The following is a 15,849-nucleotide window of genomic DNA, read 5'->3' on the forward strand; positions in this document are numbered from 1 at the left end:
ATTAACTTTTCATTTTTATTAAAATTTGTGATTTTTATAAAAAGTTGTGACTTTTATGAAGAGTTGCGATTTTTATGAAAAATTTATAACCTTTTTCAAAGAGTTATTACATTTTTGACAAGGCGCAATAAACATTGTTCACACTATCCTATGTTGTAGGGTGGCATAAATATCGAAAAATCGAACCGAACCAAAAAATTTTGGTTCTTCGATTTTTGTTTTTCATTGTTTTGATCCGGTGTCGATTTTCTTTTTTCGATTCTTCGGTCCAGAGTTCGGTGCAAGGGTCCCAAAACTACGATGCACCGAAGAAGGAAAGTTTTATTTACTAAATTTAAAAATATTTAAATTATATTGCTTAATTAATAATAGTTATACACTTTTGAATTTTGACTCAAAATATTTACGTGACTCATTTAAATTTTTAATTTTTAAACGACAACAAATATAATGTCAATAAAGTGTTGAACTGTGTTGTTCATGTACAATTGTACATTGTAAGTCCTTATATTTTGATTGTTCGAAAGTTCATCGTGGCATCGTGTTTGGTAGGCTGTTTACTCTCTTCTTTATTCATTCAGCATTCCCATATGAGAGAAAGCATTTAGGCTTAGCAAAATGGCAGTCATCTATGCTAAGAAATAGAAACAATTCCTTTGACATCTTTGCTAAAAAATAATATATGCCCTCTTTATTTTTATTAAATACATGATGAAACTTAACAATTTATCATATTTCCTCTTTATTTTTATTCACATCAAAAAATCGATTTAAAAACACCGAACTAAGCCGAATCGAAGAAGAAAAAATCGAACTGAACCGATCTAGCTTGGTATAAACTATGGTGCACACTTTTCTAAAATTGAATACCGACGAACCGAACTGAAATTTGATTAAACCGAACTGAAGAACCGAACGCCTACCTTGTTGTCTATAAATAGAGAAATTTTGTGCAACTATAATTTCTAGGTTTTCCCCGCTATAGGGTAGTCAAATTCAAATACATTAAAATTAAGTTTTTAGAAAGTTTATTTCATTCTTGAAAATTTTTATGAGGCTTAATCTTTACTATAAGTCATAGTGATTTATGTAACTATGACAATTTCTTTTTTCTATTTTGGGGACTTTTTTTAACTCTGTTAAAGTTGCAGCAATGATGATTGAAAATTGATCTTCTCTTTTTTTCCTTTCTAAAGGTTTCTACATATAAACAAATAAAATAGATTTCACTTGCAATGTGATATGTTGTTGAATAGTTAATGGTTGAATCCATTACATTTGGTTCTTTAGTGAACTATTCTTTTATTTGTCATTATTATTTGTATGTTTTTTTCAAATTCTAATACACTAAGTAAGCTTCTTATGCAGTGTGTTTCATTTCTCAAAGTTTTCTTCCTTTTATTTCATGAAACTTAATTTTTCACTGTAAGTCGTAGTGATTCATATTGCAACTCCTTTTTGCAATTTAGGTGAGTTTTTTTTAATTATGTTCAAAATTTCAGCGAGGATGATTTAAAATTTTATATTTTCTTTTGTCTCTTTCTACAGATTTTCTTCATATACTTTTTGAGAAATTTGCTTGTGGGTTGAGCTATATTTGATAACGCACAACAGATATTTGATAACTAATATAAAACCAATGATAAAGTTTGTTAAAAGGTAAATGATCGCTCTTTTGCTTGCAACAATTACTATATTATTTTGATTATTTTTTCTTGGGTACAAATATTTTGTATGTCATTGCACTATTTCTAGAATATTTGTATAGAGACAATTAGTTAATATCTTTTATAGCAAATTAACTAATTTGTCATATTTCTTCTTCTCATCTTTTTGGGCATATAATAGATCAAGTTTTTGTGAAACTAACAAATGTCCAAAATACACTATATCAAAAATATTTTTTATCGGCAATAAATATGTACATTCACGAAGAGTGCTACAACCTTTATCGACATTAAGTAATTGTCGTTAGATTCAATGTTGCTATAGACTTTAGGGACATTTATACAGAGTACCAATTGTCTCTGAAAATACATATTTAGTGATAATTAATCTATTAATCATCATTAAAGATCATTTTTTCTGTAGTGATAACTCATTCTTTTGATAAATTTTTTTATTTATTTATTTATTTTTTATAAAGAAGTAATAACTCTTTCTTTTGATTTCTTTCAATTAAATTTGTAAATTGTAAATTTGAAAACAATCCGAAAGACTATCTTTTTAAAAAATATATTGAGCAACACACCTTTTTATGCTTGATTGTTAGAAAAGTAAGATCGTCTTTATTATTATTTTTTGATACTTGTGAGTTCAAGAGCTCACAAAATTATGTTGTGAGATTTTAATATGTTATATGTCAAAAATTTTGTTTGGTATATTTCGTTGTGAACATTCAGATATTGCTTGTTGATAATTGCATAATTTTTTGTGGCTCCCTTAACTATAACAATAACTATGATTTTATCCAAATAAGTTGCGCCGGTGATATGAAACCTTTAAAATAGTAATGACTATTTTGAGACAATCACAAAAAATATTCATTTATGACAATAACAATAACAATTTTAGAGTCATTTTTAGCATATACTTGATATAGCATACAATAATAAAAAAGAGATTGATAAGACTTCATAAGAAAGGAGTCCAAGATCGTCGATTTGAATATAGTTAATTATGATTTTGTATGGACGTTATGTTCAACTATACTTGGGTGTTGTTGTTCGACGTTCTTGGTACCTTTTTTTTAACACTTGATGTTGTTCTTTATAACTTAAAAAATTTCATTACATTTGACCAACTATTTCCGGGGAGATTTTCTTAGACTTTTTTTTTTTATACATAAAATCTATCTATGACTCATAATTTTTGTATAACAAAAATGAACATTTTAAAAAAAAATATAGCACTTTAAGATTTCGGAGGAACGCATTGCCTTGAGATAAAATGTTTTTGATAATGTAGTGCATGTATCAAAAATACGAATATTACTCAATGATCATATGTAAGATTAGTAAAATAGTTCAATCCTGTGCGAAGCACAAGTAATTTACCCAGTTTAAATAAGTAATTATGTAGAATGGTTTTCAAAAAACAATATTAATTTTCGTATGCAATGATTTAGTTGTGGTATGATTTTTCAATTTATTTTGTTCGATATTATAATTATATTTAAATCATCATGTTAATATTATTTTTATTTATCTTATGCATGATATTGATTAAAAAATTAAAATTAATTAAAAATTTTGTAATAGACTTTTAAAATATTCTCTCTATATAAATTAATCTTAATATTAAAAATATATTGCACTTACTCTTTTTGTAATTTTACTCCCAAGAGTTTTTTTTAAAAGAAAATAGTCAGATGCAATTTGCTTATCAAAAACACATTTCAAATGAATTAGTCAAACATAAATTATTATTTTTCAGAATCCTTTTCTAAAAGATATTTTTAAAAAGGACAAAGGGTCAAAATGCCCTTAAATTATGAGAAAGGAACAAAAATGTCCTCAAATTTATAGTTTTGTCCAAAAATGCCCTTCCCGTTAATTCTTTGGTCCAAAAATGCCCTTATTGTTATTTTGGATAAAAATTGCTCATTTTTTCAAATAAATATATTATTATTTTCTTTTTAACACATTCTATCTCTAATAATATTTTTTAAAATTAGCAAATGATTATCTTATTTCAATTCAGAAAAAATAAAAAATAAAAAATATTTCTATTTTATTATAATTATATTTTATCGTTATATAAATTAATGATGGATATACAATGATCTTGTATATATGACATATATTATATGTTGATTATTCGATTTTAGTTGATAAGATGAGATTAAGAAAAAAAAAATTCCTACATTTTTATTTGTTATAGTGATTTTAAAAGAAAGAAAACAAGAACATGGTTCTTTTATAATAATTTAATTAAGAAGAAAATGTATTTTAAAAGAAAAAATAATATAGTTGTTCGGAAAAGGGCTTTTTGACCTATTTAGTAATTATAGGGGCATTTTAGAACCATAGTATTGATTGCAAGGGCGTTTTTGAACCAAAGTATTGACGGTAAGGACAATTTTGAGTCAAACTATAAACTGGGAGAATTTTTGTTCCTTTCTCATAGTGTAAGGGCATTTTTAACCCTTTTTCCTTTTAAAATATAGGGAAAAAACTCTCAACTTTGTCATTTAGAACTGATATACCATTTGTTATGAAAATGACTTATATATACCCCTACTTATAAACAAATGACTCACACATACCCTTTCCCTCAAACGGAAATGAAAAAAATTAATTTTAATCTAATTTTTGTTAGTTTTTTCTAAAAAAATATAATCCCATATAAGTAAATTGAATCCTCGTCAAACATTTTTTTACTTTATTTTTGTTTCAATGACTAATTTAGAATTATTATTTTGATAATCAAATTTATTTATGTTTCACTAATATTCTTGTAGAGCTTATTATAAATGACCATTTTTTTTTCAAATACAAAAATTAAATTACAATATAGACATAAAAGTAGTTTAAATTTGTTTTCTTTAAACTAAGGAATGAAAGAAAAATATAAAATAAGAATAAGAAACTCAAAAAATTATTTTAAGAACTCAACAAATAATTTATGTATGAAAAAAATTAAAACATACCTTGAACTTTGATAGAAGAATCATATATACCCATAAATAATTTAAAAAAATTAAAAGTAAAAATATAAACTTAAAACTGTTTTTTTAACTTCCGTTAAATGAAGGATATGTGTGAGCTCATTTTGTAACGGCAGGGGTATATGTGAGCCATTTGTATAACGGTAAGGACATATATGAGTCACTTTCATAACGAGGGGTATATCAGCTCCAAGTGACAAAGTTGAGGGGTATGTCAAACCCGTTTCCCTAAAATATATTTGTCATTTTAAAAAGCAATGCCAAACAAGCTACAAAATGAGTGTACCTTCTCCTAAAGAGATGGATCAATTTTACATCACTTCTTTCTTTGAATCTGATCCCTTTTTCTTATAGTTTTGGTGCATTTCAGGTAACAAGCTTTATCACAGAAAAATTGTTCACCACATTCCTTTTTTTGAGCTATACCTAATTTATGTATCTTCTTTGTTTATGGTTTGTGGAGTTCTTAGTTAAAAGTCTTTGGTACATAGTTCTTCTGGACTCAGCCTACAGAGGCAAAACAATATGACAAAAGATAGGCGATAAAACAATATCACACAAAAGATAGGCGATAAGTGATAGCACATTAATTAATCACCATATTCCATTCTCACCTACCTGAAGGAAGAAACAAGTACAAATGAGGAAAGACAAGTTGCAACACAACATTTGAACTAATGTTTAGAGGCTGACCACAAGGTTTCAGACATAAAACTTATTCAGGGGGTTGTTCCTCCAACATCAAAGCTTCGTTATGACACCATTACAAGATAAATGAGAATTACATAAATTAACCAACATTACAAACCAGCCTCTCTAGCAAACTGGCTTCACCTTCACAGCCAATTCCTCCAACTCATCTAGAGCCATTGAAATCTAAAATTCAAGTTACCAAGACTGAATCTATATGGGCAGGCACATCCTTATCTCTCAAACGCATCTCCTATAATAGAATTAAAAGGACAAGCAGCAGCAGCTATTCTCTCCCGAAGGTTGAATTTGCTTGAGATAATCGGTCTAACATCTTCCACTCCAACTAAGCTTTCCAAAAATGGGAGCAGTGACAGTAACTCTTTGTCATAAGGGTCATCAAACCAGCTCTCAATTGGAACACCATTGTCCACCTGGAAGCCAAATGCCTGCAAATAAAACTCTCTACCACATCAGGGTAGCAAAGTGGAGAATGACATTCTAAACAGGAGTAATTGCCCACAAAAACACATACAAGTGCTCAAGCAGTTGTGAATTATTAACACATTACCAGATAAGATGATGCTCAACAAAAGTAATCCAATAGGAAGGCGATACATACACTCTTTCATTAACTTTTATTTTTAAATGGTATCGTTTAAGCTTTCAGCAAAATACTACTTAGCAAGATTATCAGTTCAATCATTTCAAGAAACAGGGGAAGAAACCAACCATAAACATGTTTCTTTCCAGCTTTTATGAACATAAAAGTTTAATAGCTCTTGTAAATGCTCATGTATCATGTTGCTTGAGAAAAAAGAAGCAAAGGACCAGAACTTAATGTGTGAAAGAAATAAAGATAGAAAAGACCAGGTAGAGCATGGATCAATCATATTAAAGGAACATTATTTAGCACGGAGGGATTCTGACACAGCACCTGAGGAGAGTTATCGATGATAATCACATGTGCTAAATCACGGCCAAGAACTGACAGATCTTTAAGGTAATTGCCATCAACAAATATACAAGACTCCCGGTAAACACGATGCCTGAATACTTTTCTCTTTGGATCAAGCACATTCAAAAGCTGCTCAGCATAAATGCTCTGGCTTGCAGTAAATATGATAATCTCAAATAGGCTGGATACTCTATCCATAAAATCTTGGAGATGAGGACGGCATCGAACATATACGGTATGATCTTTCAGATTGAAATTCACTGAGAATGTGAAATCTGCATCATCACAAGGCTCAAGTGTAGAGTGCACCAAAGTCTCTGTCAAATATAAAAGATTAGACGCAGCTTAACACGCCCAATAAGAAATGATGAGCATATACTACCATTTGACTAGGAAATCTGAGTAGATGCTTGAAAAGGAAAACAACAAGCATTGACCATAGCACCCATGTCGGATGTACAAACATAAGAGCACAATTCAATAGGCATCACATATTCACTTGGGCATGCGGTAATTTGCATGAGTACGTCCAACACAATTTCCCAAGGGAGGAAATGGCATCATCTTCCAATCTTGGTTTTTTTTGTAATTCTCGGAGTAGACTCAACAATGTAAATGGTAAGCCTACACAGGACAGATAACCTTGGTAGGAGATTTGGAATATTTTCTCTTTCTTTTAAATTTTATCAGAGGAGAGAAGGAATATCTATCATAGCGAATCCCCATCACCGAGCAATGCCGCATGATAGCCAACTAAGTTCAAGGGAGAAAGAAGTAAAGCAACAGTTATAAAGATCATCACTATAGAGCATATTGCAAAATTGATACATATATGAATGGTACATCTATCCACAACCAAATATCCTTTCTTTTTTGGACATATTCTAGCCAGTTTGGCGCACTCAACTATTCCACTAGGTAACTCAAGCTTAGGTAGATGGAAAGAGATCTGACTGCCCCTGTTGGGATTTGTACCACAACTAATATCTTGTTTTGGCTCAGAAATTTCTTAAGAGGAGCTGATTATACTGATTGAGGAATGCCTATGGACCACAATTACTTGAGAAAAGGACACCACTTTCCAGAGAAGAAAAAAGAAAACCATTTAACTTAATACCATTTTACTTTTGGGGTATATACTAAAAGTCTAAAACTTATCATTTTCCCTTGTTGAAACTGAACATTACAGGAACAGACCAAAAAAGAAGGAAACAATAAGTTTAGCCTTGAGGATATAGACTGCAATACCATCCAAGTCCAAAACAAGAGTGGTTGATGGGCAACTCCGTGTCTGTTTAGGCAACAACACAGGCCGAAATGTTGGAACAACTGAGGACAAGTCTGGTAAATTCTTAATGAAAAAATATGGATCGAAGTCATCAAACTCTTCAGTTTCCTCTTCCTCCATATTAACATCAGCAGGCAACTGAACTTGACTAAATTCATCAATGCATTCCAGTTTGGAATCTTTGACAGAGAGATGCACAGCTGAAACTTCAGATGACATATGCTGGTCCCCTAAATTTGTAAAAAAGCCAAATGCACATAATTAGCAATTGGAAAAATCAGAAGTCATATACAATTTTGACTAATCATGACTATATCGGACATTACCAACAGCACGTGTACTATCACATAAAAACCCTACCTGTAGCCTCGTCTAGCACAAAATGACCTGTCAGCAAATCAACCTCTACATTTTCTTTTCCAGGCTCCTGCAATGGCTGGTCTGCTTGCTGGAAGAATTTGAGGAAGTCCGCTGAGGGAAAAAATAAAAATATGATAGGATTTTGAAAGATGAGAAATTAGAATGTTAATTCAGAAACCTTCTCAACACTTAACTGCCAAAGAATCTACCTACCACGGTTAGAAATTTCCCCTCCAACAGTTCTGGATATATGGAAGGTGGGAGAAAATATTGTATCACTTCTGCAACTATCACTTTCACCATCATAGTCCTACATTAAGAAATATAATTAGATAATACACAACAACAACCATTCTATTGCAATTCTCACTTTAAAACATCTGCATTTAACAGGGTTAGCTTATATACCAAACAATACCACATAAAGCAAATGCAAATCATCACCTTATCAATAGTAATGGTATTATAATCATGAACAACGTCATGAGCGCCTGAAGCAGCAGAAGTAGCATCAGCCACCAACCCAAACCTTATATCCAAATCTGTACTGACAACATGTTTCTCAATCTTTTTCGAAAAATTGCTTCCTATAAACACAAACATAGTAAATGAGAGGTGAGTTGCCCCAGATAATCAACTGTGCTCTTCCAGGAATATAGGAATATAAAGAAGGAGTAGAGTCAACACCTAAGAAACTAATCAGCTCGGAAAACATTATGCATTGACTAGGACCATGGAAGGTTGATTCCTGGACCATATTTCAGTGATTGTTCCCAAGGAGCAACGGGAACATGCAGAGGGATACAAAAGGTGGTGAAAGCATACGGCAAATCACTTCAAATTGTACCATTTTTAGATTTTATTTCTTGTTAGATGGTTTTCCAGGAGAGAACAGTCAGTTCTCTATGTGGAAACAACTGAGATCAAAGAATAGTATAGGGAAAACAACAAAAGAAAGCAGGAAGCAATTACGGATATAAATACAGAAAAAATCTAATCTATCATTACCACATCACAAACACTTTGAATCAGAAGCTTTCTGCCTTGGTAATACATGCAAAAACTACTTACCTGATTTTTGCTTCCTTACTGAAGATGTTATAAGTTCCTTAGCTTGCTTTGCCTCAGTTTGCACTTTCTCGGACATTTTTCGCTGCTGCCTTGAAACCTTTGGACTAGCCAGCTCCCGTTGATTTCTCCCATTTACTTTTTTCTTAGTCTGCATATCCAACTACAGCAGAGTCCACCGTACAGATGCTTTATCCTGTTTAAAGAATTGTGACATAGAAGAATTGAATCACTCCTTGTTCAAGGACACATAGTCTCCTGGAAAGAATTACAGTCAAGAAATAGATATAGACAGTTTGTTACAAGTTCTAGTGAAGTAAATACAGAATGAACATGAAATCTCTCTGAATAATTGTATAAAGCCACAGAAGTCTCTCTGCATGTACAAGTGATAATTCATTGCATATAATGATGACTTGAAAACAGGTTGCACCACGTACCAACATTTTTTGCAGACAAACCTCTGTTACCATGTATAGCAGATATTAGTACTTAAAACTCATTGTTGCTTAAAAGGATGGTGCATGTATACAGATGAATAAGTTACACAACATGCTCAAAAATAGACAGAGAGCAAGTATCAAACAACACATCGATCAACATACCTATAAATTAAACAGGAAACAAAAATCTAAGCTGATGGTAAAACGCAATAATTAATGTGTTAAGAGTCAGCAAGGTAATAAACCTTTTACTGTCTTTCTCACGAGAGCTTTTAGAATTCAAATACCAATTGTCAAACTCTTAAAGCATTGGTTAATAGGACTACACTTTATTTTCTTAATTTATTTTTCTTTAGAGGGGTCAACAAGTAACTGTAGTGTAAGTGCACAAAACTATGTAATTCTATGCATGAAGATATATTGCATAAGTTAGTAGGCAGCGATGTGGCCCCAAAGCTTTGGTCTAGTGCTAAGAGAACAATGCATGATGTGTGAGTTAGGCACATATCACAGGTTTGAACCGTGTGCCGAAGACAAAAAGCCTAGTATTTAAGTAGAGAAGGTAAAGGGGTGGCCCATTATCTATCAACTTTGAAACCATGTCACTGGCCTTGGGGATTTTTCAGTTGTCAAAAAAAAGTTGATAGGAAAGAATTCTTAAAATTAAAGGTCGCAAACAAATGGAACTAAATGCAGCACCATAGAAAAATAACATGTGCTTGGAATCTCTCTACTTAGCTTTACCTATCCGGAATAAAATAAGGAAACTAAACTTCAAAAAGGAAATTTCCACAGTAAAAGAGTTGAACAATACTAATTCCTTGAGCATCAATTCCCTTTATTAAAGGTTTTGATCCAACCAAGCAAACAAGACATCTAAATGGGTGATGAGCTAGAGTCTCAGTGCAGCTTCCAGCAGATATAAAAACCTTAGAGAATTAAATGGATTTTCACGTTTTTAAATTACTTTTATCATTCATTGACAAATAGAGGAAGATGATGAAATCAATTTTTTTTACACATCTTTCTGATAAGTCGCGGATGACTAAAAAAGTTTATGTTCCTCGAGCAATAAACTAACTATATTTTGAATAAGTAATCAATTAACTAGTTACCCCAAACATAGAATATGGTGATCAATCTTTTTTATTTTGGGAAACTGAGCCTATTACAATCTCCATATATTGCACAACAAACTTTTATACGGCACTGCAAGCCAAGTCTATTAGAAAAGACTATGGTTTCCTGGATGCATATAAGCAAAGAAGAGTATTCAAAGTGTGGGAAAAGGAAAGAGATGAATGCATCAATAGATTTGTAAATAGTCACATTTCAATAAACTATGATTTACAGAAAATTAATTCTAACTTTGTAAGTAAACCGAGAGTTGAATTAAGCGAGCTGAAACATCCACATCCACATACCTAGCTAGAGTATAAACTTCAAAATCAGTTCCTGCAAGTAAGGAGCTCAAATATTTATTTGAAGAAACGAAGGAGAAAAGCATGAAAACGAAAAATTAGGGTTTTACCAGCCAGACAACCTGAAAAAGTTCAAATTAATGTTTGAACCAAAAATATTTCCCTCCAAAGATTGAAAACGAAAAAAATAGGGGGAAAAGGGACGAGTACCCACCAGGAATCAAAAATCAAAATTTTTACTACTACTACGGACTATATATTTTGTCCAGGAAAAACAGGGTGGGCGTTCAATATATATATATATAAAATATTCATTTCATTTATTTATTTATTTTCGGTTACACTGTTATTATTAATAATAATAAAAATAATCTACTTTTGTGTTTTTTTCTTTCTCTTCAACATGCACTAAGGGACTTCTAATTTTCGGGGCAAAGTTAGTTTTGGTGTGCAAATAGGATATGTATTAATTTTAAATAATATTCGGTCGTGGGGTTTTAAATGTTGTGTAAAAATTATTCATTTATTAATTAATGAGAATTTAATCATTTAAAATTTATTAAATATAAATTTATAGATTGATTCGGATTATATTAAATTCGTAAATATATTAATCCAAATAAATATTGTGGATTGATATAATTGAGTTAAATATTTAAATCAAATAAATATGGATTTAATTAAAGTCTAAACTAATTGATTTGGACTACAATGGATGAACCCAATTTGTTAAGCCCAATTTCTTCTCATTCTAGAGCCCATCTTGGCGCCACATATGCAAATGATGTGGCATGTCAAGTCAAATAAGGAACCAATAGAATCATGACATGTGTGAAAGATGACAAGCCCGCTTCATAAAGCTCATATGCTATGTCACTTAAATTTGATTGGCCGAACGGAATCGCAATGAGCATACAAAGTGATAAAAAGAGGTACAATTACATTACACAATCTTATATCGAAAACATATATAAAATCCAAACTTATTTAAACCTAAACCCTAGATCCACGCAAACCAAAAATCTAAATGAAGATTACATAACCCAAAAATTACAAGGATATAATACAATTTTGATGAAGCAAAAGAAATAAGAAAACAATATTATACATATAGCTAATTTTGTCATAAGTTGCCTATTTATTATTTTTTCTCTATTTTGTTCTCTTATATCCGTGGTCATACCACCAAATTCATTTCTTATTGCTGATTCATATTTATCTAGTATATCTATATTTGTTGCTGATGGGGATCCATCTATTTTCTTGTCACTTCTAAACTTTCTAAGGGTAGATTTCCTATCCATAATCTTGTTGTTCCTACAAATGTTCTTTCTATATACCTTGGTGTTTCTGTTATTTTTATTTTGTTATCTATTAGTTGCTTAGATATATTTCCTATCCATAGTAATATTGCTTTGTTTATATTTGTAACACAATTTAGATCTAAGAAATTATATTGTTCGTTTATTGGTTTTGGTATTCAATTTTTATTTAATCTACTATACCATATTGCGTTAGTTCTATCTGATTGCTGATAACTTTCTGTATAATAAGTTGGTGGTGTCCATCTGGGACTAATTCTAGGACTATTTTTGGGACTACTGTCTGGAGTTTTAACTCTTGACGTACTAGGTCGATTCATATCTCCTGTGTTTATTTCTAATTTTTTTGGTTTATTTACCTGTTCTAAAATTTCTGTGTATGTCTCACTTATATCACTTATTTCTGATTTTTGGTCATTTATTGTATCTGATTCATTTTCGTCTATTTCATTTATTTCAAGGTCTTCATTTAGTTTTTATTCCATCTCTTTTATTTCATTAGTTAATTCTAGTTCTTTTTCCTTTTCTATCTGTTTCTCTTTTTGTTTAGTTTCATATAATAATTTTAACCTAACTATTTCTTTTTCTAATTCACTTATTCTTGTATTTTTTTATTTCTTCTAAATGTTGTACTTCTTGTTTTGCTTGTATTTTTATTTTTTCAATTTCTTTTGATTTGTCTATTTCTTCATTTTCTTTTGTTATTCTTATCATAGCTATTAGACTATCTTCTAATTTTGCTGTTTCTTTTTCTAACATTAAATATAAATTATTTCCTATTTTTTTATATCGTCTTCCTAGGTTTGAAAATATTATTTTTATCATTAATCCATCTTGATTTTCATATGTCTTTTCATCTACTGCAAACTCTTCTTTATTCATTATAATTTTTAAATTATGTTATGTTGTAACTTATATTCAAGGTGCTCTATTTGTATTTCTAACATAAATATAACTTTTCTTTGTGCTAATATTGATTTATTACATACTCCTGCTAGCATGTTTTCTATTAATCTTTCTTTCCTATGTTGTAGTCCTTGTCTTTTTTCATCTATTTTTCTTATCAATTGTTGCCTATACATTTCTTTGTTCATAACTGTTTTTTCAAATAACAAACATATTTGTATTCTGTTTTTGAAATTATATTTATCAAATAATTTGTCTTATCGTTACTTGTTTTCTATGTATAAGAGTTTTAATTTTTTCCATATCTTTCGTACTTTTTTATCTATCTTGGTTTTTGTTATTTTATTTTCTTTGCTGCTTGTATTATTCATTTATATTTTTCTGAACAAAATTTTAAAAAGTTTACTTAATTTGTTTGGGTCTTTAATAAATTTTCTCTTATAAATATTATTACTTCGTTTTTGCCAAATTTCAAACCTTTTTGGTTTAATCATTATATTCTATTATTGTTTTATATTTTCTTTAGCTTTTACCCAGTATTGTAAATACATATATTTTATCATTGATCTCTGAATATATCTATATCATCATATAAATCATTTATGTCATAATAAAATTCATCATAAAAATTATCTTGTATATCTAATTCAGTCCAACCTTGAGTTGTTATTTCTATTATCTCATATGTTACTAATATATCATAAATTGCTCTTTTTATATCTGTATTAAGATCTTTTAAGATATAGAGTATTAATATCTTGTAATTGACATTATCATCCACTAGATAACTATTCATTTTAATTATTTCCACTTTCACTAAAATAATTTTATTCCTTCCAACCTCTTAATGGATTATACTTATTTATTATGTAATAATAATGGTTTAATAATTATCTCGTCTGGTCACTACTACAATTTTCTTCTTTGATCAGTTACCCTAACAGCGCCTCAACTCTGTTTACTCCCCTAACGGCCTTCTTTGCCTATCGGTTTCAACCTTAGGATGGCATAGTCTGGGCATACTTATTCGCAGAATATTTCTGTAGCAAACTTTCTAAATATGGTTATTATAACATTATTAAGACATGATAAACAATTATAATCAACAAGAGATTATCAGGAATAAATAGATTTAGCTACTCATGAACATAAACGAATATACCTGTTCTTGTAGATTTGTCATCTCTGGATTTTCCATATCTTATTTTCTGTGAACTAGCTCTGATACCAATGTGGGGTGGAAGCGATATTAGAGAGAGATATAGTAGAGAGGAAAGAGGATTGATTTTATTATAAGGGAAAACCCTCTATTTATACTATCAAACTTACATATCTGGCCAATATAAGTGGCCGACACTTACTTTATACATGGCCTAATTATATTTTGCCGACACTAAAAACAAAATACATAATATTACTACTTTACATAATGACCCTTTCTTTTTATTATTGGCCAACACACACTATTTACTTTACAACTTTAAAAATAAAAACTTTACAAATAGCTGCTATACATTGGCTAATGAAAAGTAAATCTTATCTCAAAAGAATCTTATGCTTATCTCTTCCATTTTTACTCCAAATCAACATCTGGTATAACATTATCTTCTCCGTTACATTTGGAACATCTGTGATCTGGATATTTGTTTCCAATAAGCTTACAATATCTGACTAATAACTCCTCTGAAATAAATTTCTTTTTTAATGCTCTTATTGTAGATCGTTCTTCTGGTTTTAATAACGATAAAATCCATCGCTGGACTTCTTCCATATCTGTTCTTCTTAATTCCTTGGAGTTTGAATATATCATAACTTGGTCTCTTGCATAATAACTCCAAATAGCATTGCCGTTTAAATAATTGTTAGCTAGTTCTTGTATAATTGTTGCTATACCAATTATCCTTTTGTTTGCATAAAAGTTTGGTATCTCTATCTTCGGTATTTCAGCCTGTTTTTCTATCTCTTCTGGTATTATCATATCTCTGGTCAAACCTATCTTTATAACTTGAATTGGTGATTTGATTTCTTCATATAATATCTCAGCTGGTGCTGTATAAAACTTAATATAAAATAGATTTCCTTTGGTAACTCTTTTGTATATGACGAATGCTTTATATAATTCTGGTATTCCACTTATCTCTTCGCCATCATATGTATATATTGTATTCAGTAACCCATAATTATAACATGTTTTAACTAAATTTGAACTAGTTTTGGGTTGTGCAATCAACCTATTATATCCTTGTAACTTTTGGGTTTGTAATCTTCATTTGGATTTTTGGTTTGCGTGGATCTGGGGTTTAGGTTTAAATATGTTTGGATTTTATATATGTTTTCGATATAAGATTGTGTAATGTAATTGTACCTCTTTTTATCACTTTGTATGCTCATTGCATATGTGGAAGTTTGTGTTTCTATGGGTATTTGTATTTGTGTATTTTGGATAAATGGTTTTATAAATAACTAGTTTAGGTTTGTGTTTCGTGATTTCTCACTAGCTTTCCTACTTGTATCTGCAGCTGTATTTGAACAAACTTTGTCATGGGTTTTATGGAGTTTCCCATCGTCTCCTTTTAGCTCTGGCTGTTTTCCGTCTGCCGAACGACGTAGCTCCGCATGTTTATAGTCATGCTGCTGACTTATATTTTTCATCTTTTGTAACTCTTTATCCATACTGTCCACTTTCGCAGAAAGAGTAGTAATGGCTTTGAGTATTTCTTCCAT

General features: G+C 30.3%; 2 protein-coding genes across 9 annotated transcripts; both read right to left on the reverse strand.

The window, feature by feature from the left end:
• Positions 1-5,234: 5,234 nt before the first annotated feature.
• Positions 5,235-11,193, reverse strand: LOC101264315 (uncharacterized). Of its 8 annotated transcripts, none has more exons than XM_004237513.5 (9): positions 11,008-11,193; positions 10,901-10,931; positions 9,037-9,229; positions 8,410-8,552; positions 8,179-8,275; positions 7,966-8,076; positions 7,566-7,835; positions 6,297-6,634; positions 5,235-5,808 (listed from the first exon to the last, which is right to left on the reverse strand). In XM_004237513.5, exons 3-9 carry the CDS (start codon positions 9,188-9,190, stop codon positions 5,593-5,595), a joined length of 1,329 nt encoding a protein of 442 aa, XP_004237561.1. In that variant the 5' UTR covers positions 9,191-9,229; positions 10,901-10,931; positions 11,008-11,193; the 3' UTR covers positions 5,235-5,592. The 8 variants fall into 8 exon arrangements, with proteins under 8 accessions (XP_004237561.1, XP_010319874.1, XP_069153222.1 ...); XM_010321572.4 differs by having other exon boundaries at positions 11,020-11,167; XM_069297121.1 differs by having other exon boundaries at positions 9,037-9,291; positions 11,020-11,166.
• A 3,505-nt stretch (positions 11,194-14,698) lies between these two features.
• LOC138348085 (uncharacterized) lies at positions 14,699-15,849 on the reverse strand. Its single transcript, XM_069296695.1, has 2 exons — positions 15,621-15,849; positions 14,699-15,174 (listed from the first exon to the last, which is right to left on the reverse strand). Exons 1-2 carry the CDS (start codon positions 15,847-15,849, stop codon positions 14,699-14,701), a joined length of 705 nt encoding a protein of 234 aa, XP_069152796.1.

Source organism: Solanum lycopersicum, chromosome 4 (genome assembly GCF_036512215.1).
Source record: "Solanum lycopersicum chromosome 4, SLM_r2.1".
Classification (NCBI taxonomy): Eukaryota; Viridiplantae; Streptophyta; class Magnoliopsida; order Solanales; family Solanaceae; genus Solanum; species Solanum lycopersicum.

What these genes read in the sequence shown, in the direction of transcription:
- LOC101264315 (XM_004237513.5), bottom strand. Translation starts at nt 9,190, where the DNA reads ATGCAGACTAAGAAAAAAGTAAATGGGAGAAATCAACGGGAGCTGGCT. An exon ending in AGTAAGGAAGCAAAAATCAG is followed by an intron (nt 8,553 to 9,036) that starts GTAAGTAGTTTT and finishes TTGTGTTTATAG; the next exon opens with GAAGCAATTTTTCGAAAAAG. An exon ending in AGGGGAAATTTCTAACCGTG is followed by an intron (nt 8,077 to 8,178) that starts GTAGGTAGATTC and finishes TTTTTCCCTCAG; the next exon opens with CGGACTTCCTCAAATTCTTC.
- LOC138348085 (XM_069296695.1), bottom strand. Translation starts at nt 15,849, where the DNA reads ATGGAAGAAATACTCAAAGCCATTACTACTCTTTCTGCGAAAGTGGAC. An exon ending in AGATACAAGTAGGAAAGCTA is followed by an intron (nt 15,175 to 15,620) that starts GTGAGAAATCAC and finishes AGTTTTATACAG; the next exon opens with CACCAGCTGAGATATTATAT.